The 21,999-nt window shown below is 41.4% G+C and overlaps 1 protein-coding gene and 1 non-coding gene across 6 annotated transcripts in view; both read right to left on the bottom strand.

The window, feature by feature from the left end:
• Positions 1–21,999, bottom strand: part of caska (calcium/calmodulin-dependent serine protein kinase a) — a 515,992-nt gene that overhangs the window by 317,561 nt on the left and 176,432 nt on the right. For all 5 annotated transcript variants that reach the window (XM_078559724.1, XM_078559725.1, XM_078559726.1 and 2 more), the window contains exon 4: positions 14,835–14,912. In XM_078559724.1, coding sequence (XP_078415850.1) covers positions 14,835–14,912 — 78 coding nt within the window. The remainder of the gene's footprint in view (positions 1–14,834; positions 14,913–21,999) is intronic.
• Positions 17,700–17,909, bottom strand: LOC144692071 (small nucleolar RNA U3). The gene has a single exon (XR_013579259.1). It is a non-coding gene; the product is annotated as a small nucleolar RNA U3 (small nucleolar RNA).

Genomic DNA, 21,999 nt, shown 5'->3' with positions numbered 1-21,999 from the left:
ACAATGGAGACAATATAGGTCTAAGGAAGGGTAGTGTGAGACTCAGGGAGGAATATGAGAGTGGTGATGTTCCAAAGCACCTGCTGTCCTTGCCCATTTACATGATGGAGGTCACATCTTGGAAGGTGTGCCAAGAAGTTTTGGTGAGTTGCTGCGCATACTACAGGTTGCAGCCACATTATGTTAATAGTGGAGGGAATGGATGGAGTGTTGATCAAACTGATAGTTTCTATGAGTGTTAGAACTGCACCCAATGTTGCAAGTGGAGGGGATACCATCACAATCCTGCCTTGCACTTTGTTGACAGTTGAAAGGCTTTGACGGTCAGGTGGTGAGCCATTCACCACTGAACGCCCAACTTCTTACTTGCCCTTATAGCATAGTTCTGTCAGTCAGTTAATTGCTGGGTGTTCGTATTTCTTCTTTAAAGGTTAACAGTCCTTAACAGGGTCGTAACAGATTCTGCTGAAGGGTCGTGAGGACTCGAAACGTCAACTGTTTTCTTCTCCACCGATGCTGCCAGACCTGCTGAGTTTTTCTAGGTAATTCTGTTTTTGTTTCGTAACAGAAGATTCGTTTGTAACTTTGGTTAGGGGTGCTTTGGGAGCCAAAAAGGAAAATTGGGTAGTCAGCAGTTTTATAAGAATTAGGTCAAGAGAGTATAAATTGGATCTTGGACAAGATAAGCTCAAAGAAAGAATGAAAGGAGATAGAAGAAAAGCAAAAGAAGGGCTAGGGCTTAAGAGAAACTTGGGGAAAGGAAGCTTTCTGTTCTGCTGTTGCACCATGTGAGAGCTGCTGGACACCAAGGTGATCCAGAGTAAGCACATCTGTAGTAAGTGTTTGCAGCTCGAGGAACTTCAGATCCAAGTTAAGGAGCTAGAATCTGAGCTGCAGACATTGTGCCACATCAGGGAGGGGGAAAGATACCTGGACAGTTTGCTGCAGAAGGCAGCCACACCCCTCAGAAAAGGTAATTCAAACTTGATCTATGATCAGGGACAAGAGGGTGTTACTGCTGGTGAGGCAGGTATGAGGACCCAGGGGGTATGTTTGATGACCCTCAGCCCCCTGCAATTGTCCAACAGTTAGGAGGTTCTTGCAAGCTGTGTGGACGAGAGTGGGGACTGCAGGGAGGATGAGCGAACTGACCATGGTACAAGGAGCCATTCAAGTGGGGGGAAGAAATAGGAGCCTAGTGGTGGTAGGGGACAGTATAATTAGGGCGATAGATACTGTTCTCTGCAGCCGTGATTGAGAGTTGCCTGCCCGGTGCCAGGGTTAAGGACATCTCCTCAGGGCTGGAGAGGAACTTGGAGTGGGAGGGGAGGGATCCAGTTGCCTTCGTCCATGTTGGTACCAAGGACATTGATAGGACTAGAAAGGAGGTTCAGTTGAAAGAATTTGAACGGTTAGAAGCTAAATTAAGCAGAACTTCCAAGGTGGTAATCTCGGGTTTACTACCTGAGCCACAGGCAAACTGGCATAGGGTAAATAATTGCAAGGAGTTAGGTGTGGCTCAAAGACTGGTGTGGGAGGAATGGGTTTCAGTTCATGGGGCACTGGCACCAGTACTGGGCCAGAAGGGAGCTGTTCTGGTGGGCAAATTAAATAACTAGGGTTGTAGAGAGGGCGTTAAACTAAATGGGGGGGGGAGAGAGAGAGAGAGAGAGAGAGGAGGAGGAGGGAGGGAGGGAGGGGAGTGGGGGGAAGGAGTCTGGAGAGGAGTTATGTAGGCTTACAAATCAAAAGGAAATGGCAACATTGCAGGGCAGCTATTTAGGTCATGATACCCAGAGCGTGACAGGAGGGGACATTAAACTTTTTTAAAAAGCAGCAAATAGGGTCAAAGGTGGAAAAAATGGTAAAAAGGCAAAATTAGTGGTTCTTTACTTAAATGCACATAGTATTCAGAACAAAATAAATGAATTAACGGCACAAATAGAAGTTAATGGGTATAATCTTATTGCCATTACCGAGGCATGGTCACAGGGAGATCAAAGCTGGGAATTAAATATTCAGGGGTATGTGACTTTCTGAAGGAAAGGGTGGTGGGATAGCTTTGTTGGTATGAGATGGAAGAAGTACGATAGCAAGAAATGATCTTGGGTCGGAAGATGTAGAATCCATATGGGTGGAGGTAAGAAATAACAAAGGGAAGAAGACACTGGTGGGAGTAGTCTGTAGGACCCCTAACAGTAGCTATAGGACAGAGAATAAATCAGGAGATAATGAGGGCATGTAAAAAAGGCAGTACATTAATCATGGGTGACTTTAATCTTCATGTAGATTGGAAAAATCAAATTGGCAGAGGTAGCCACGAGCAAGAATTCATAGTGTATTCGGGGCAGTTTCCTAGAACAATATGTTGTGGATCCAACCAGGGATCAGGCTATTTTGGATGTGGTAATGTGTAATGAGGCAAGTTTAATAAATGATCTGAGTAAAAGATCCCCTAGGAAACATAAGAAATAGGAACAGGAGTAGACCATTCGGCCCCTCGCGCCTGCTCTGCCATTCAATAAGATCATGGCTGATCTTATTGTGTTTCGATTTCCACATTCCCATCTAACCCAAATAACTTTTCATCCCCTTGCCTAACAAGAATCAATCTATCTCTGCCTTAAAAATATTCAATGACCCCGCCTTCCCCTTCTAAGGCAGAGAATTCCAAAGTCGCACAACCCCCCCCCCCCCCCACCCACCCACCACCGAGAGAAAATTTCTCCTCAGCTCTGTCCTAATAGGCGACCCCTAATTTTAAAACAGTGCCCCCTAGCTCTGGACTCGCCCACAAGAGGAAACATCCTTTCGACGTTCACCTTGTCAAGGCCGTTCAGGATCTTGTACACTTCAATCAAATCATCCCTCAGTCTTCTAGATTCCAGTGGAAACAAGCCCAGTCTGTCCAACCTTTCCTCATAAGACAAGCCACTCATTCCAGGTATCAATCTAGTAATCCTCCTTTGAACCGCCTCCATTTATAGTGCATTTACATCCTTCCTTAAATAAGGAGACTAAAACTACTACACAGTATTCAAGGTGCGGTCTCACCAATGCCCTCTATAACTGAAGCATAACTTCCTTACTTTTATGTTCAATCTCTCTCATAATAAAGGATAGCATTTCATTAGCCTTCTTAATTACTTGTTGTACCTGCGTACTAACTTTTTGTGACTCGTACCAGAACACCTAGATCCCTCTGCACTTCAGAATCATGCAGCTATTCTCCAGTTAAGTAGTACTCTGCTTTTTTGTTCTTCCTGCAAAGTGAACAACTTCACATTTTCCCACATTAAACTCCATTTGCCAGATCTTTGCCCAGTCATTCAATATATATCCACCTTCAACCTCATGTCCTCTTCACAACATACTTTCCTACCTATCTTTGTGTCACCTGCAAATTTAGCTACCATGTCTTTACTCCCCTCATCTAAGTCATTGATGTAAATTGTAAAAAGTTGAGGCCCCAGTACAGACCCTGTGAGACGCGACATCCTGCCAATCTGAAAAAGACCCATTTATGCATACTCTCTGCTTTCTGCCAGCCAGCCAATCTTCTATCCATGCTAATTTGTTACCCACTACGCCATGCGCTTTAATTTTCTGTAATAATCTTTGATGTGGCACCTTATCAAATGCCTTCTGGAAATCCAAGTATAGTACGTCTACAGGCTCCCCTTTAACCACTGCGTATGTTATTCCTTCAAAAAACTCCAATGAATTGGTTAAACAAACCTTTCCTTTCACAAAACCATGCTGACTCTTCCCAATTTTCTTGAGCTCTTCTAAGTGCCCAGCTTTAACCTCCTTAATGAGCATTTCTAACAACTTCCCCACGGCAGACGTCAAACTAACTAGCCTCTCGTTTCCTATTTTCTGCCTCCCTCCCTTCTGAATAGAGGGTTTATATTTGCTACTTTCCAAGCTGATGGAACCTTTCCAGAATCTAGCGAATTTTGGAAAATTAACATCAGCACATCGACTACCTCATTAGCCACCTCTTTTTAGACCCTAGGATGTAGTCCATTGGGACCCGGAGACTTGCCAGCCTGCAGCTCCATCAATTTGCACAGTACTGCTTCCCTAATGATTTCAATTCCACCAAGTTCTTTCCTCCCATTCACTTCCTGATTTGAAGCTATTACTGGAATGTTTTTTGTATCCTCTATAGTAAACACAGGAGCAAAATATTTATTCATTTCTTCTGCCATTTCCTTATTATCAACTATTAACTCCCCACTCTCACTGTCTAGATGACCAACACTCACTTTACTTACTCCTTTCTTTTGTAAGTACCTGAAGAAGCTCTTGCTATCCGTTTTTACATTTCTCGCTCGCTTCCCCTCATTTCTTTCGCCTTATTAACCTTTTAGTCATTCTCTGCAATTCTTTATATTCTGTCCAATCATTTGTCCTGTCACGCATCTTGGCAGAGTTGTATAGCTTTTTCCTTAAGTTTGATGCTTTCCTTAACCACGGATGGTGGGTCCTCCCCGTAGAATTTTTCTTTATAGTAGGAATGTACTTATTCTGAATACTCTGGAATATCCCCTTAAATGTCGGCCACTGTTTCTCTATTGATCTATCCTTTAGCCTGGTTTCCCAGTTCATTTCAGCAAGCTCAGCTTTCGTCCCCATATAGTTGCCCTTATTTAAGTTTAAGATACTAGTCTTAGACCCACTCTTCTCCCTTTCATACTGGATGTAAAATTCAATCATATTGTGGTCGCTGCTACCTAGAGGTGCCTTTACTCTGAGATTGTTAATTAATCCTGTCACGTTACACAATACCAAATCTAATATAACCTGCTCTCTGGTTGGTTTCCAAACAATGCTGCTCAAAGAAACTCTCTCAAAAGCATTCTAAGAACTCCTCATCCAGGCTACTACTGCCAATCTGATATTTCCAGCTTGTGTAGGTTAAAATCACTCATGATTATTGCCGTCCCTTTATCACAAGCACACAATACTTTGTCTTGAATACTTTGTCCTACACTGTGGCTACTGTTAGGGGGCCTGTAGACCACTCCCATTAATGACTTTTTTCCCCCCAACTGTTCCTCAGCTCCACCCAAACTGATTCTACATCCTGATCTCCTGAGCTAAGGTCATCTCTAACGATTGCACTAATGCCTTCTTTGATTAACAGTGCTATCCCTCCACCTTTACCTAACTTCCTATTCTTCTTGAATGTCCCCTTTCCCCTTTCTTCATGTACCCTTCAATATTAAGGACCCAATCATTGTCGTCCTGCAGCCACATCTCTAATTGCGATCAGATCATATTTATTTACTTCAATGTGGGCAATCAATTCCTTTACTTGTTATGAATGCTATGTGCATTCAGATAGAGAGCCTTCAGTTTTGTCTTTTTGTTACCTTTGCAACATTTAGTCTTGACTGTTGATGTATTCTTAGGTTTTTTTCTCCCTGTCCCTTCATGCCATTCTTTGACCCTCATTTCTCGTATTACTATTTTGTTCTCTTGTCTTGAATCTACACCTTGAATTGCTAACTCTACCCAAGCTTGATCCCTCACCCCTCTTGTTTAGTTTAAAGCCCTCTCTACTTCCTCAGTCATGCGATTTGCGAGGACGCTGGTTTCAGCATGGTTCAGGTGTATACCGCCCCAACGGTACAGCCCCCACTTTCCCCAGTACAGATGTCAGTGCACCACAACCCGGAACCTACTTCTCCCACACCAGTCTTTCAGCCATGCATTTGTCTCTCTAATCTTATTTGCCCCTCTAATCTTATTTGCCCTATGCCAATTTGCATGTGGCTCAGGTAATAATCCAAAGATTATTTAATTTGGTACCTAGCTCCTCGTACTGACTTTGCAGAACCTCTTTCCTAGCTCTACTTATGTCATTGGTACCTACATGGACCACGACAACTGGATCCTCCCCTTCCCACTGCAAGTTCCTCTCCAGCCCTGAGCACATGTCCCGAATCCTGGCAATAGGCAGGCAACATAGCTGCCTGGACTCTTGCTCTTTGCTGTAGAGAACAGTGTCAATCCCTCTCACTATATTATTCCCTACTACAACTACATTCCTTTTTGCTTCCCCCGCCTTGAACGCTTCCTGTACCATAGTGCCATGGCCAGACAGCTCATCCACCTTGCAGACTTCGCTTACATCCACACAGGTTGTGAGCACCTTAAACCTGTTTGACAATTGAAGAGCCTGAGGCTCCTCCCCTACGGTCTCCTCAGTCCCATTACCTGCTTCACTGGCAGTCACAAACTCCTGTTCCTCGCTGACCAAAACAGATGACTCTCTGCTAAGAGGTATGACTGTCTTCTGAAACAAAGTATCGAGGTATTTCTCCCTCTCCCTTATGTTGCGCAGTGTCTGCATTCCGGCTTCCAGATTAATCATCCTGATCCAGAATTCCTCAAGTTGCTTACACTTCCTGCAGACGTGGTTTGTCATGGATCATCTCGGCGTCCAAAAGCTCCCACATCTCACAGCTGCAACATGAACACCTGTCCTGCCATTCTAACTTATGTTATTTAGGTAATTTACTTTAATTAATTTCTTCCTATGTATGCTACAATTTACTGTGTTTATTGAATGCCAGTACCACTGACAACTAAAGGTCATATGCTTCTTAACTACAAGGTATGTGTTTTAGATGTTTGTTTAAATTACTTTATTTTTATTGCTGTGTTATCTTTATTGTTTGATCTTAAGTTTAAAGTTTTAAAATTTTGGTTTATTATAAAATTTTAATTCTTTTTGTTATAGATCCACCTTAACTCGCCTGTCCTAAACTGGTTTCTCATACACTGTCCCTTAGACTGAGCACTTACTGGCCAATCAACTTAATAGCTTCCTGTGACATCACAGTTGCTTTTTTTCTTTTTCCCGGACTGCAGCCTCACAGCAGCTGAAACAGTGAAACAGCACGCTGCTCAGCTCCCGACTGTCTCCCACAGGTCTACGCTGCTCTGACTCTCAGCAAGTAACCCATACTGAAGTCCCCGCTGCTTTCCGCACCCTTTTCAAACTGAAATCCCCGCCGCTCTCTGTGCCCTTTTCAAACAGTGACCATAACATGGTAGAATTTACCATTCAGGTTGAGAGTGAAAAACTTGGGTCGGAAACAACTGTGCTAAACTTAAATAAGGGTAATTACAAAGGAATGAGGGCACAGTTGGCTGGAGTGGACTGGGAAAGGAGTTTAGCAGAAAAGATGGTTGATGAACAATGGCAGGCGTTTAAGAAAATGGTTCATGACGCTCAACAAAAATATATCCCAGTGAGGAAGAAGGATTCAAGGAAGGGGATAAACAAACCATGGTTAACCAAAGAAGTGAAGGATAGTTTTAAACTGAAAGAAAAAACATACAATGTGGCAACGATTAGTGGCAAACCAGATGATTGGGAAAGTTTTAAAAACCAGCAAAATATTACCAAAAAAGAAAGAGAGGGAGAAAATAAACTTTGAGGGCAAACTAGCAAATAATATAAAAATGGACAGTAAGAGCTCCTTCAAATATATAAAAAAGAGAGAGGCCAAAGTGAACAGAGGCTCCTCAGGTAATGAGGCTGGAGAAACAATAATGGGGAACCAGGAAATGGCAGAGGAGTTAAATAAATACTTTGCATCAGTCTTCATGGTAGAAAACACTAATAGCATTCCAAAAATACTAAATAATTAAGGGACAAAAGAGGGGGAGGAAATAAATACAATAACAATTACTAGAGAAGAAGTACTAGGGAAACTAATGGGGCTAAAGGCTGATAAGTCCGCTGGACCTGATGGGTTGCAACCTAGGATATTAAAGGAAGTAGCTACAGGGATAGTGGATGCACTGGTAGTAATCTTCCAATTCTGGGAAAGTCCCAGAGGATTGCAAAACTGCCAATGTTAACACCCTTATTCATAAAAGGGAGGGAGGCAAAAAACAGGTAACTATAGACCAGTTAGCTTAACATCTGTCATTGGGAAAATGTTGGAGTCTATTATAAAGGATGTAATAGCAGAGCATTTAGAAATGCATAATATAATCAAGCAGAGTCAGCATGGCTTCATGAAGGGGAAATCATGCCTGGCAAATTAGAAGTCTTTGAGGAGGTAACAAGCAGGATAGATAAAGGGGAACCAATAGATATAATATATTTGGATTTCCAAAAGGCGTTCGATAAGGTACAACACATAAGCCTACTTAAAAAGATAAGAACCCATGGTGTTGGGGTAATATATTAGCATGAAAAAGCATTGGCTAACTAATAGAAGACAGAGAATTGGGATAAAGGGGGCATTTTCAGGATGGCAGCCGTAAATAGTGGAATGCCACAGGAAGCAGTGCTGGGGCCACGTTAATAGATATCATAAATAATTGACTTGGGTGAGGGAAGTGAATGTACTATTGGCAAGTTTACAGACTACACAAGAATAGGTGGGAAGGCAAGTGGTGAGAATGACACAGAGTCTACAGAGAGATATAGACAGGTTAAGTGAGTGGGCAAAAACTTGGCAGATGGAAAATAATGTGGGAAAATGTGAGGTTATGCATTTTGGCAGAAAGAATAGAAAAGCTGAATATTATTTAAATAGAGAAAACTGCAGCACAGAAGGATTTGGGGGTCTTCGTGCATGAATCACAAGAAGCTAGCATACAAGTTCAGTAGGTAATAGAAACATACATAGAAAACAGGAACAGTAGGCCACTCGGCCCCTCGAGCCTGCTCCGTCATTCATTATGATCATGGCTGATCATCCAACTCAATAGCCTGTTCCCACTTTCTCCCGTATCCTTTGATCCCTTTCGCCCCAAGAGCTATATCTAACTCTTTCTTGAAAACTTACAATGTTTTGGCCTCAACTACTTTCTATGGTAGCAAATTCCACAGGCTCACCACTCTCTGGGTGAAGAAATTTCTCCTCATCTCAGTCCTAAATGGTCTACCCCATATCCTCAGACTGTGACCCTTGGTTCTGGACTCCCCCACCATCGGAACATCCTTCCTGCATCTGCCCTGTCTAGTCCTGTTAGAACTTTATAGGTTTCTATGAAATCCCCCTCCTTCATTCTTCTGAACTTGAGCGAATATAATCCTAACCGACTCAATCTCTCCTTATATGTCAGTCCCGCCATCCCAGGAATCAGTCTGGTAAACCTTCGCTGCACTCCCTCTATAGCAAGAACACCCTTCCTCAGATAAGGAGACCAAAACTGCACACAATATTCCAGGTGTGGTCTCGCCAAGGCCCTGTATAATTGCAGCAAGACATCCCTGCTCCTGTACTCGAATCCTCTGGCTATGAAGGCCAGCATACCATTTGCCTTCTTTACCTCCTGCTGCACCTGCATGCTTACCTTCAGCGACTGGTGTACGAGGAAACCCAGGTCTCGTTGCACATTCCCCTCTCTCAATTTATAGCCATTCAGATAATAATCTGCCTTCCTGTTTTTCTACCAAAGTGGATAACCTCACATTTATCCACATTATACTGCATCTGCCAAGCATTTGCCCACTCACTCAGCTTGTCCAAATCACACTGAAGCATCTCTGCATCCTCCTCACATCTCACCCTCCCACCCAGCTTTGTGTCAGGACAATCCCTCCATCCCAGGAATTAATTTAGTGGACCTTTGTTGCACTGCATCTATAGCAAGTATGTCTTTCCTTGGGTAAGACAACTAAAACTGCACACAATACTTCAGGTGCGGTCTCACCAAGGCTCTATATGATTGCAAACCCAAAGTGATACTATTTGATCACTACATAGAATATATTGAGATATAAATACATAAATCTTGAGTTACCATCATATTGGTAACAAGCCATAAGATGGCTTGCAAGCTTCAAGTAGGTGATCCCAATTTATCTGAACCCAAGTACACATAGAAGAGCAAGCTGACACTTAAATTGAAGCCAATACCAAGATCAAAACTTGCATGCAGGGCATGTTAAATTCCTAACAATTGGCAACATCAGGGCAAATTCTTTCAAGAACAGTTTCCACAGTTGCTTTATTCATCAGAGAACAGAATCAATTCTAGCTCTGGGTAGTCTGAGAGGTTTGCCTCAAATTAACATATAAGCCAAGGCATTATTAGCAACTAAAACTCAACAACAAACTCCAATTATTTACAGATGCTGACTACCCACTAAGTATTTTCAAAATTTTCTGTCTTTAACCCAAACAATCTTGGAGATTGTATTTGACATTGGTATTATCATAGGTGACTGCTGATGCATAGGTTTAAACCATGAGCTAGAGGAAGAATACAAGGTCATTGAAGAAATCAAAGGGTTTTCCCCTTCTGATACAAGATGACATGCCACCGGCACATGCTGATCCCGTCACCGCCACTATCAAAGCAGTTCAAATTCATAAAATTTAAATGGCAATTCGAGCTTCATCTTTAAAGAGTAATTTCCATAACAGCACTTGCAAAATTTGAAGGTCAGCGCTGGCACATATATAAATTCATAATATGGAGTACTGAGTTCAAAGCAGACACTTGCTAAGTAATTTTTCCTTGGCTGCACAATAGGTCTCACCTAAAGTTACATTACATATATGAGAAGCCATCTATTTTAACTTTAGCAATTGGAATGTATTTAGTGATTACAGTAAGTCCTCATTTAAAGTTGTAGTTGCATTCCTGAAAATCACAACTTTAAGTGAAATGACTTAAGTGAATCATAGGTTTCCATTGGAATCAATGTTAAAATCAGAGTTAGGTTCTTTCGGAAATTTCTGGCCCGAAAAAAATGTACAGGTTGAAATACCATACTGTTAATGTGCAGTACTGTGCATTCCTAGCTGAAATAATTTGCAAATTAAAATAAATCACCAAATATAAAAGGACAATATACAGTACTGTAAGAAAATTACTCACCTGGTTTCAGATTGTTCAGGCTCCATCTAGTGGCAGAAGTTGGTCAGTGCAGACAGCAGCTGAAGTCGTCCCAGGACTTCAGTGTGAGCTGAGGGTGGGAATGCAAGCAAAGGGAAGAGGAGCAGAAGTGCCCAGTGGTGGCAACAGAGATCGGGGACTTTAGAAGTAATAATGGAAGGTGGGAACAGGAGCCGGGGGAGGTGGTAGGGGGGAAAACAGTGATTTCAGGACGGAAAGCAGAAGCACTGGGGTAAATGTTGTGCGTGCATGCAGGCCACAGAACAGGAAGTCTATGGCAAATTATGCTAAAGTAACCTTATCCCTATTTTCTTAACGATGCTGAAGCAAAACATTAACTACATCAACATTGAGTGGGGACTTACTGTATTCTAATCATTATACCAACTTAAATTCATGGGTGGACATCAATAGGAAGTAAACAAGGCAATTTTATGGGACACGTGCTTTCCCAGGGGTGCTGTCCTGTGCATTTCTCCACTCAGAAGAGCATCAAAATACAATGATTATTTAATCATTCTGTTGTGATGCCTCGTTCATTCCCCAATTGCCTGCTCAATTGACATCATCCAAGGTTATTATATACCTTTCGAATGTTATTTCCTTTTGTTGATTATGATTTTAGTTTCTCAGGACAATTAGGAGCAACCACCTCTTCCATTTGCCCTCTGGTGAATTTTACTGTATCTGTTCCTAAAGAAATTATAGATTTAGATGCAAGTAATTATGGCAATTGTGAATATCTAGCTCATGGTTCATGTGTTTAAGAACATACCTTTCAGATTTAGAATATAAACTTTAATTGTTAAAACTACAAGTTAATAGTAGAAAATGGGATAAATGTAATTAAAGCAACCTTGGAGTCAATTACGTTTAAAGGTTGGGCTTTATTTTCTTTCACAAGATGTGTGCGTCGCTGGCTAGACCAGCATTTACTGCCCATCACTAACTGCCCTGGAGAATGTGGTGGTGAATTGCCTTCTTGAACCATGTGGTGTTGTTACATCCACAGTGCTGTCATGAAGGGAGTTCCAGGCTTTTGACCCAGCAACAGTGAAGGAATGGCAATATAGTTCCAAGTCAGGATGGTGTGGAGCTTGGAAGTGGTGGTATTCCCATGCATCTGCTCCCCTTGTTCTTCTAGCTGGTAGAGGTCGTGGATTTGGAAGGTGCTGCAGTACATCTTGCAGATGCTACACACTGCTGCCATGGTGGGTCTGTGGTGAAGAGAGTGAATGTTGAAGGTGTTGAATGTTGATGCTTGTGAATGGGGTGCCAATTGATGAAGCCACTGAAGATGGTTGCACCTAGGACATTACACGGAGGAACTCCTGCAGGGTTATCCTGGGACTGAGATGATTGACCTTGATGCATTAAGAGTTAACAGCTAGAAAGGTAAGGTAATTAAAATGCTGGGTTTTAGAGGTTGCCATAACAGCTAAAGAAATGTCAGTTCAAAAGATGACCTAAGTTTGCTTAATAAAATCAGAAGAGATAGAGCTATACAACAGTATGTGGGCTTTCTGAGCCCTGAGCAGGCTACATTGTCTTGGAGATGGGTGGAGCTTAGGAAGGCTTTCTGGTTTCAATTTATCTGGGTATTTGCTGGGAGAGTTATTTTAGTTGCAGTTTGGTTTGCCACATGATTTCACTTGGTTTGCAGGTCATTAAGATAGCCAGAGTAAATGATGGTTAGTTAGGCCTGCACTGTAAGCACAGTAAAGCACTAACTTCATCAGTGACTGTAGAAAGCGGCTGAGGCTTAATCTTGGTTTGAATTTTGTGAGGGAACAGAAGCTTTTAGATTGCCCTAGTTTGAAGCTGACGGGAGAATCTATAGTGGGCTTCATTGTGTTTTATTGTGAAAGGAAGTAACCAGTAGATTAAGGCAAAATACTGCGGATGCTGGAAATCTGAAACAAAAACAAAAAATGCTGGCAAAACTCAGCAGGTCTAACAGCATCTGTGGAGAGAAAGACAAAGTTAATGTTTTGAGTCCATCATATGGACTCAAAACTTTAACTCTGTCTTTCTCTCCACAGATGCTGTTAGATCTTCTGAGTTTTTCCAGCATTTTTTGTTTTTGAACCAGTAGATTGGCTTGGAAGTATTGGAAAAGTAACCAGAACAAGGGACTGAGGCCTTGAGTCAAGAGATGGAAATAGTTGGAGCTGAGGAAAATTCTCCAGAGGACTGTGGCATACTTATGCGTGGTCCTACAGAAGTAAATAACTTTAAGATTGATGTGTCTTACAAGAAAATTCTTGGGGGAAGTAAGAAATAAACTGAGTTATAAACCAAATTGTCAAGTTCATGGTGCTTGTTTTGTTGAAGTCTTTTCATTTGTTTTGTTTAAAAAAGTGAAATCTTTGGCATAGTTGGCTAAAACAAGTGTTCGGATTTCTTTTTAAATGTCAGTGGTCCCTAACTGGATCGTAACAATAAAAACTGGGGACTTCAAATTTTGGCCTTCAGTAGGGGTGAAACTTAAAATTCCAGTATAACTCATAATCCATGCCAGGACGTACAAATTATCACACAACCAGTACCTTTCACATATATGAAGAAATACCGTACATTCTCAGAGATTAAATGCTTCATTTTCTAAGTTTGAGAATGGTATTTGTTAAATGTACCAAACGCTTAGCTTCAAATATCCTTCAGAATTATTTTGTGGGGATTATTGTTCAAGAGAAGTGTCAAACCAGGTTACACAATTCTGATATAGTAGGTAGTACAATGGTTATGTTGCTGGACGAATACTCAAGAGGCCTGGAACATGAGTTCAAATCCCAGTCACAGCAGTTGGGGAATTTAAATTCAGCTGATAGGAAAAAAATCTGCAATAAAAATATAGCGTCACTGATGGTGACCGTTAAACTACCAAATTGTCACAAAAACCCATCTTATTCAATAGTATCCTTCAGGTAATGAAATCTGCTATCCTTACCTGGTCTAGCCTATATGTGATTCCAGACGCACTGCATTGTAGTTGACTTTTAACTGCCCTCTAAAATAGCCAAGCAAGCCACTCAGTGATATCAAGCTGCTACCTAACAGAACTGTGGGTATACCTACACCATATGGATTGTGGCAATTCAAAGTCTCAAGGAGGATTAGGGATGGGCAATAAATGCTGGCCTTGACAGCGATGCCCACTTCCCAGGACCAAAAATAATAACGCAAAAGATAAAAATCAATGTTTTAACAAAAATTCCATCTGAAATGTTAACTTATCTTCAGATGCTAATCAACTTTATATTTACAGCATTTGCTTTATTCCAGATTTCAATGTTCAGTTTTCATTTTATAAGTTAAGCAACAGTGTCATAAACAGAATTGTTCATCACCGACTAGCCTGTGTAATAATGTTGAATTGCAAATCAAACTGCCAGAACCAGTATTAACTATTACAAGTTCATGCAAAAAACATGCACCTGATATGAATTATTAAATTTATCTTTGTACTTTTTGCTTAGTCCTTTCTCTGTAGTACACCATTCCCAAAAAAGGCGCAAGCAACGTCATGTATTCAAATGCTAACTCTGAAGTATCCAACAAGAGGTGCATAATATATAATCAGAGTAACTCATTCACCTTCTCTCCATCTATTTATTCCATTTCCCCCCTTTCCTTTTGACTCCTGCTCTTTCTTCACTGAGACAGGGTGATGACTTCTGTGACTGAAACAGGTGGGGATGTATGGAAAATTCTTAGCTACATTCTTTAACATGTTTGTGGTTTTTCTATGCACAGAGAAAAATCCTTCACAGGTGATTAAAGAGAGAACAAACCAGTCATCTGCCACTTTATTGTACAACACATTGGTGCACCAACACGTTGCACCATTATTTTAGTAGCAATGAATTGAGTCAAAACTATAGAATCCACCTAAAGATTAGAATTTTGTTAGTTAGATATCCTTAGATTCAAAATGATCAAGTACATACCTGGCTACAGCTTCACTGTAAACAAAACCTGCATCTGCCCTTTTCACAATTTCAAAACAGAGGTCTGCACCATCCATACTGTAACAAAACAAAGAAAGCACAAATTTAATAGTGTACTTCAAGAAACCTTTCCAGTTTAGTTAAATACCTATACAAAATAATGGATTGAGAATTAATTTAAGATTTTTGTACCATCCACTCTACAGATTAACTCATCTTCTCTATTCACCTGTATCGGTTTTTACAGCGAGAGCCAACAAATACATAAATGTAAACAAACTTGCATTGTTCCTTTGTTACCAAATATCTTTGCAACAGTATTTAATGTTACTAAAAAGTTCTGCTTAAATAAAGATCAGCCCTTTGGAGCCTCCCTCTAAATTTGGATAACAGCAGAGTCAAACTAGTATTTGCAGGCAAACTCAAAATCCATAATTTGAGATAAAATTAGTATTTAGAAATGTATGGATTAATTAAGGTAATCTAGCACAAACTTGTAAAGGCAAGTCATGTTTGACAAACTTAACCATATTCTGGTTAGTTGATTGGATAGAGAGAATTCAGTAGATGTTATGCATATACATTTTCAGAAGGACTTTATTATTAAAAAGTGTTTCATAGGGGACTTTTTACAAAAATCCAGGTTTGGCATGGTAAAAGACAAGATGCATTAGGAATAAAAAGATGCTCAACAGAAAAAAAAAGGCTCACAGCAGAAGAGTGCTATTAAGATTAAAGAAGGGTTGTAAATGGTATACTAGGATCAGTTACCATTCTCAGCATGTAATATATTATTTGGACTTCAACATAGGGAGCACAATCAAAATTTTCCGATAATACAGAAGTTGAGGATTTGGCAAACAGTGAAGACTGTAAGAAGCAAACTTTAGTGAGTAGACTGGTAGTAAATGCACTTTAAGGTGAAGAAGTGAAAGTTAGTGCATTCTAAAAGTATATATCTAATGGAAAGATGTTGAAATATGCCAATGAGCAGACACAGGGCTTCAGGTAAATAATTTCCTGAAAGTGCAGATAGATAATGAGTCATAAAAAGACCAATGGCATTTTAGGATTTATAGTTTGAAGCAAAAAAAGTTTTTAAAAATGATAATTTTTATAAAACATTGATTAGTCCACGCAAAGTACTGAATGCAGCTCTGAACACCCCTAATAAAGAAAAGCCATTAAAACGATATACAGCATACATGGACTCCTTCAGTGCTGTAAACTATTTTATTCTGATTTTCACTGCTTGTGTCAACCATTCATTTTGCTGTTTTTTTGACTACTGAGATAAACAAATGGAAGAAATGCAGCTGGTGTAAGCACTTAGCATACATTATAAATGCAAATATTACATAATACCATGGCAGCCATTTCAAATTAACCCCTTCACTTCAGAAAGATCAACTCAAAATGTCAACTCTGTATTACCAAATAATGTATTCAATATGTTAACCAAATAACTGTGTACTTAGCTTGGCCAACAGACATGCAATTAAACTTGGTCAATAGCAGTTTAAATATGCTTTCAGCTCTGTATCATATGCTTTGTTTATAAAACTTCCTGAACAAAGCATAGGAAGAGATAGTAAAGGAAACAGACATGCTACTTCCCAGCGAAAGGTAAGCACACAGAGGGAACACTAAAACCATAAATATTTTTTGCAATGCAGTATTATTTCCTGAAATTACAATCACATCTAAATTGTAGGTTGCTACCTATTTGGGCGACCAGGTGAGCATGTGACGAACAGTTTGTTGGAAAGGGCAAGTTGGACAGTTGGTTAGGGGGGGTGGGGTGATGGAGACAGGGGGGCATGTGCAGTTTGGCAGAACAGAAGAACAGCTTGAACAGAGGTAACCTTTGGGCATGTGAACATCACAAACCCTAAGTTTCACTGTTTGTAGCCTTCTATTGGCCCATTCTAAATGAGAGATAATGAGGAAGCAACTTGGATAGGTTAATGGCTTATCAATCACCAGTCATCATTTTTTATTACAAAAATGAACCAATCCTCATGCTCGATGGCAGAGAAATTGTGAAACTAAGGCACAACAACTTAAAACAACTGCCTTGATGCCAGAGTACAATCTACCCCAAACAGCACCTGGGTGAGCCATGCGTTTGTTTTAGTATTAGATTTTTGCTTGGTGTGCTGCAACTGACTTTGTTCCTCTTCCAAATACAGTATTCCACAGTATTGGCTCGTCTCAGAATTTGAGCTCTTTCCGCAAGGAGCCTTAAAAGCCTTGCGTTATTTAAATACCATAGCTGGTATGTACCGTTTCCCACAGATCCCTTGTTGTTTAGGTCAAGACGTTTTCATAGCCTCTGTAGGTCTGTGCTCTCCGTAGGGGAACCCTAAGCTACAGTGCTTTTGGGGTCTCCGTAGGGGGAATACATTATACAATATAAATATTATGCAATGCCAAACTTTAAAATGGAGAATTTCATTTGTGTAACATGCAAGATGCTGCATTTGCTAAATATACAATGCCCATGAACATTGCAACATAAAATTCATATTTTAGACTGTATGATGTCTTATACAAGGAAAAAAACTGGGTTACTCCCTCTTGTAAAACTGGATTCCATGTGGGTTTTATTCTTTATAATTCTCCATCAGTACAAAAAAATGGAGGTGGGGTGTGGTTTACAAACGTAAAATCATGGCCTGCTCTTTTGAGTAGCCATAAGAAAAATTCTACATACAGAAAAGTAACACTGAAATCATAAATGCTTTTTGCAATGCAGTATTATTTCCCTCAAATTACAATTACAAATGTAAACCTCGTTGGGTCTCTTCAACTGACAATAACGGCTATAAGGCAGCTCATACGGCTAGGTATTTGATCTTTTTTCACTTAGAATGCATTTCCTTCCTCAAATTTCCTCTCAATGAGAAAAAGGAATGATAATCAATGGCTAAAAGCTCTTGCAAAAAGCAATACTGAGCTTCACGCTCAAAAAGAAATGCTATATCTCCTCCTCCTGGTTTGAGAGACCAGCCTTTTTAAGAACACATTTCTCAAGTAAAAAATTATAGAAATGATCCCTAAAAGTACGGAGAACACTGTTAATACATTAATTGCAAAAATGGCATTGTAATGGTAAATTTATTTCCTTGTGAATTTGCCATTAAGTTATATATGAATCAAGTGTCTCCAATTGATCATCAAGAACACCAAAACTATCATTTTCTGCACCACCCTCATCTCAAATTCTGCTCCCATGTCACTAATTTCATCATCCTCTCCAGTCACTCAGTAAGGCGGAATAGGTTGTGCAAAATCTTGGCTTCTGATTGAGCGAGAGCTTCACAGCTTATCCATCATTAGACTCAATACATGTGCCTCTGCAACAATGGTCACAGGTGATCCTATACTAAAATTTGGGTAAAATGATCATAGAATCATACAGTATAGATCATTTAGCTATTAATGTCTGTGCTAGTTCTTTAAAGAACTATCCAATTAGACCAGTGCCCTTCCCCATAAGTCAAAATCCTGGAAATCCCTCCCTAGCAGCACTGTGGGTATACCTATTCTACATGGACGGCAGCGGTTCAAGAAGACAGCTCACCACTACCTTCTCAAGGGAAATTAAGGATGGGCAATAAGTGCTGGCTTAGCCTGCATGCCCATATTCCGTGAAAGAATTTTAAAAAATATCAAATTCCCTTTGAAAGTAAATATTGGCCCAGAACTTCCATTCCCCAGGAGATCATACAGCAGAATAGTTACCCATGAAAAGTTAGAAGGATTAAAATCATTTCTAACTCCTGGGTAACTATGATGTTGACCCCCACACCCCGACCCCCCATTGGACCCTTCCCACTTGACTATCCTTCAACCCCGACTAACCCTCACCCGACCACCCCCTCACACCGATCCGACCCGACTTATTCTCCACCACCGATGAACTCCCGAGCACCCAACGATCCCCCTCCACTCTGGATAACTCAACCCCCAACCATCTGAACCCGACTTTCCCCCTTGTGCATTCGAAGCAGTTCAGAGATATTTCATCCAACATACCTGGGATGGGGGGGGGGTGGGGGTGCGGTTATCTTATGAGGAAAGTGTGGACAGGCTGGGCCTGTATCCATTGGAGTCTAGGAGATTAAGCGGTGATCTTATTGAAACATACAAGATCCTGAGGAGATTTGACAGGGAGAGACTAGAACTAGGGAACGCAGTTTAAAAATAAGGGGTCTCCCATTTAAGATGGAGATGAGAAGAAATTTTTTGTCCGAGGGTCGTGAATCTTTGGAACTCTCTTCCCTGGAGATTAGTGAAGGCAAGATCATTGAATATTTTAAGGCAGAGGTAGGTTGGTTCATGACTAACAGGGGGGGGGAGGTCAAAGGTGATTGGGGTAGGCAAAATGTGGAGTTGAGGCCATAATCAGAACAGCCATGATCTTAAGAAATGGTGGAGTATGCTCGAGGGGCCGAATGGCCCACTCTTGCTCTTAATTTGTATGTTCATAGGCTGCCACTGGCAGCCCTGAAAGTTCCCAGTCTAGCTCAAATTACCCTGGAAGGATGAAGTATCTCAAATTTGAGCAGGTGAAGCTAACCATTTCACATTGCTTCTATGCAGTGGCAACACGAGTAGTGTTTTCCACAAACAGGATGCTGCCGTCAAACCAAAAGGCATTCTGCCTACTACACGTGAGTGATGTGGTATATGAATTTCAGTGCTGGTGTGTTGCTAAGTATTTAGGGTATACTTCCCTACAACTGGAGGACCATATCAGACAGCACATCCCTTTGGCTATTTGCAATAGGTTGAGTACTGACTGCACTCAACCAACCTGTTCTTGCAAAACTCAGAACATAATGTCTAATGTTAGATGTGATTCCACGATTGGACAACATTTGCTGAACAATACCAAGTGTGCTAAGAATTACACTAATATTCAATTTAAGATCATCAGTTGGGCTCACAATGTAGCTCATTTATGTTTGCTAGAAGTTACTTCTATTCATATGAAAGGACCTGTCCTCTGCAGGCAAAAGGAATATGTTCAGACATCATGCCTTTTTTGAATAAGCAAAAGCATGGAGAACAGCTTGGTGCATTCGCCATGGCAACATCTCGCCCAGAGCTGACTTGCCAACCAATTACCGCCCCTCTTATGCAGTATAAATTGTTGTTCCCTTTGAAATTTGGCATTGTGCCTGTCCTGATGAGTGAAAAACAAGAAGCTTTGACAGCACGTCACTTCTTTCAGCAATACTTTCATTTTTCCTTCCACGGTGCACCACCTCACACTTTTGCATTAAATTCCATCTGCCGTATGTCAGACCAACTGCGTAACAAACGTCTCCAATTGCTTGAGCTCAAGCTCAGAGTTCCAAACCTGAATGAGTGCAGTCCAAAAAATGGCACTAATGGGCAAGGGACTGCACGGAGGGGGACTGCACGGAGGAGAACAGCAAAGTATTGAAATGCAGCTGTCATAGGGGATTCCATAGCTCTCTTTTATTCATTTATGGGATGTGGGCATAGCTGGCTAGGCCAGCATTTATTGACCACCCCTAACTGCCCTCGAGAAGGTGGTGGTGAGCTGCCTTCTTGAACTACTGTAGTCCATGTGGTGTAAGAACACTGACAGTGCTATTAGGGAGGGAGTTCCAGGTCTTTGACCCAATGAGAGTGAAGGACGGAGATATATTTCCAAGTCAGGATAGTGAGTGGCTTCGAGGGGAACTTGCAGGCGATGGGTGTTCCCATGTATCTGCTGCCCTTGTCCTTCTAGATGGTAGTGGTCATGGGTTTGGAAGGTGCTGTCTAAGGAACCATGATGAGTTCCTGCAGTGCAATATGTGGGTGGTACACACTGCTGCCACTATTTGTTGGTGGGTGAAGGAAGTAAGTGTTTGTGGATGGGGTGCCAATCAAGTGGGCTGCTTTGTCCTGGATGGTGTCAAGCTGCTCGAGTGTTGTTGGAGCTGCACTAATCCAAGCAAGTGGGGAGTATTCCATCACGTTCCTGACTTGTGCCTTGTAGATGGTGGAAGGCTTTGGGGAGTCAGGAGATGAGTGATTCGCCGCAAGATTCCAGCCTCTGACCTGTTCTTGTAGCCACAGTATTTATATGGCTGGTCCAGTTCAGTTTCTGGTCAATGTAAACCCCCCAGGATGTTGATAGTGGGGGATTGAACCAATGGTAATGCCATTGAATGTCAAGGGCCAATGATAAGATTCTCTCTTGCTGGAGATAGTAATTTCCTGGCACTTGTGTCATGAGAATGTTACTTGCCACTTGTCAGCCCAAGCCTGGATATTGTCCAGGTCTTGCTGCATTTGGACATGGACTGCTTCAGTATCTGAGGAGTCCCGAATGGTGCTGAACATCGCACAATCAGCAAACATCCCCACTTCTGGCCTTATGATGGAAGGAAGGTCATTGATCAAGCAGCTGAAGACGGTTGGGCCTAGAACATTACCCTGAGGAAATCCTGCAGTGATGTCCTGGAACTGATATGACTCTCCTCCAATAACCATAACCGTCTGCCTTTGGTATTAGTTAGGGGGACTGATTGGCGTTTCTATTCCCGCAATTGGGTGTCCCACATGGTGTGTTGCCTCCCTCATGCCAGGGTAAAGGACATAATGGACAGGGTGTAGAATATCCTGCAGGAGGAATGGAGTCAGTACCAATGACATTGAGAGGGCAAGTTTTTAGGTCCTATGGTCAGACTTTTAGGAGCTAGGAAAGAAATCAAAATGTAGGACCTCAAAATGAGCGCCAGGTGCCAGCAAGGGTAGAAGTACAAAGAAAGAGAGGATCACTGTGCAGCTTAATGCATGGTGCAGCATGGAGGATTTCAGATTCTCGAGACATTAGGACCAGTTCTGCAGCAAGGGGCACCTATTCGAAAGGAATGGGCTGCACCTCAACAAGATAGGGACCAATGATCTCGCAGGGAATTTTAAACTAAATTGGCAGGGGGATGGGCACCAGCATATAGAAGAAAGGAAGGAATAAGGTGCATACAGGAAACAGAGTGCTGAATAGTACCAGAGAAGAAAGTTGTCCATGTCCATCTTTCCAAAAATTCCACATCTGAATCACTCCAATCAAGTTACTGCCCCTACCCACAGTACTGAAACTGCTCTCACAGTCACAAATTATATTCTATGTGACTGT

Source organism: Cetorhinus maximus, chromosome 16 (genome assembly GCF_964194155.1).
Source record: "Cetorhinus maximus chromosome 16, sCetMax3.hap1.1, whole genome shotgun sequence".
Classification (NCBI taxonomy): Eukaryota; Metazoa; Chordata; class Chondrichthyes; order Lamniformes; family Cetorhinidae; genus Cetorhinus; species Cetorhinus maximus.
Note: the sequence above shows the minus strand (reverse complement) of the source record. Positions and strands in the feature narration are given on the sequence as shown.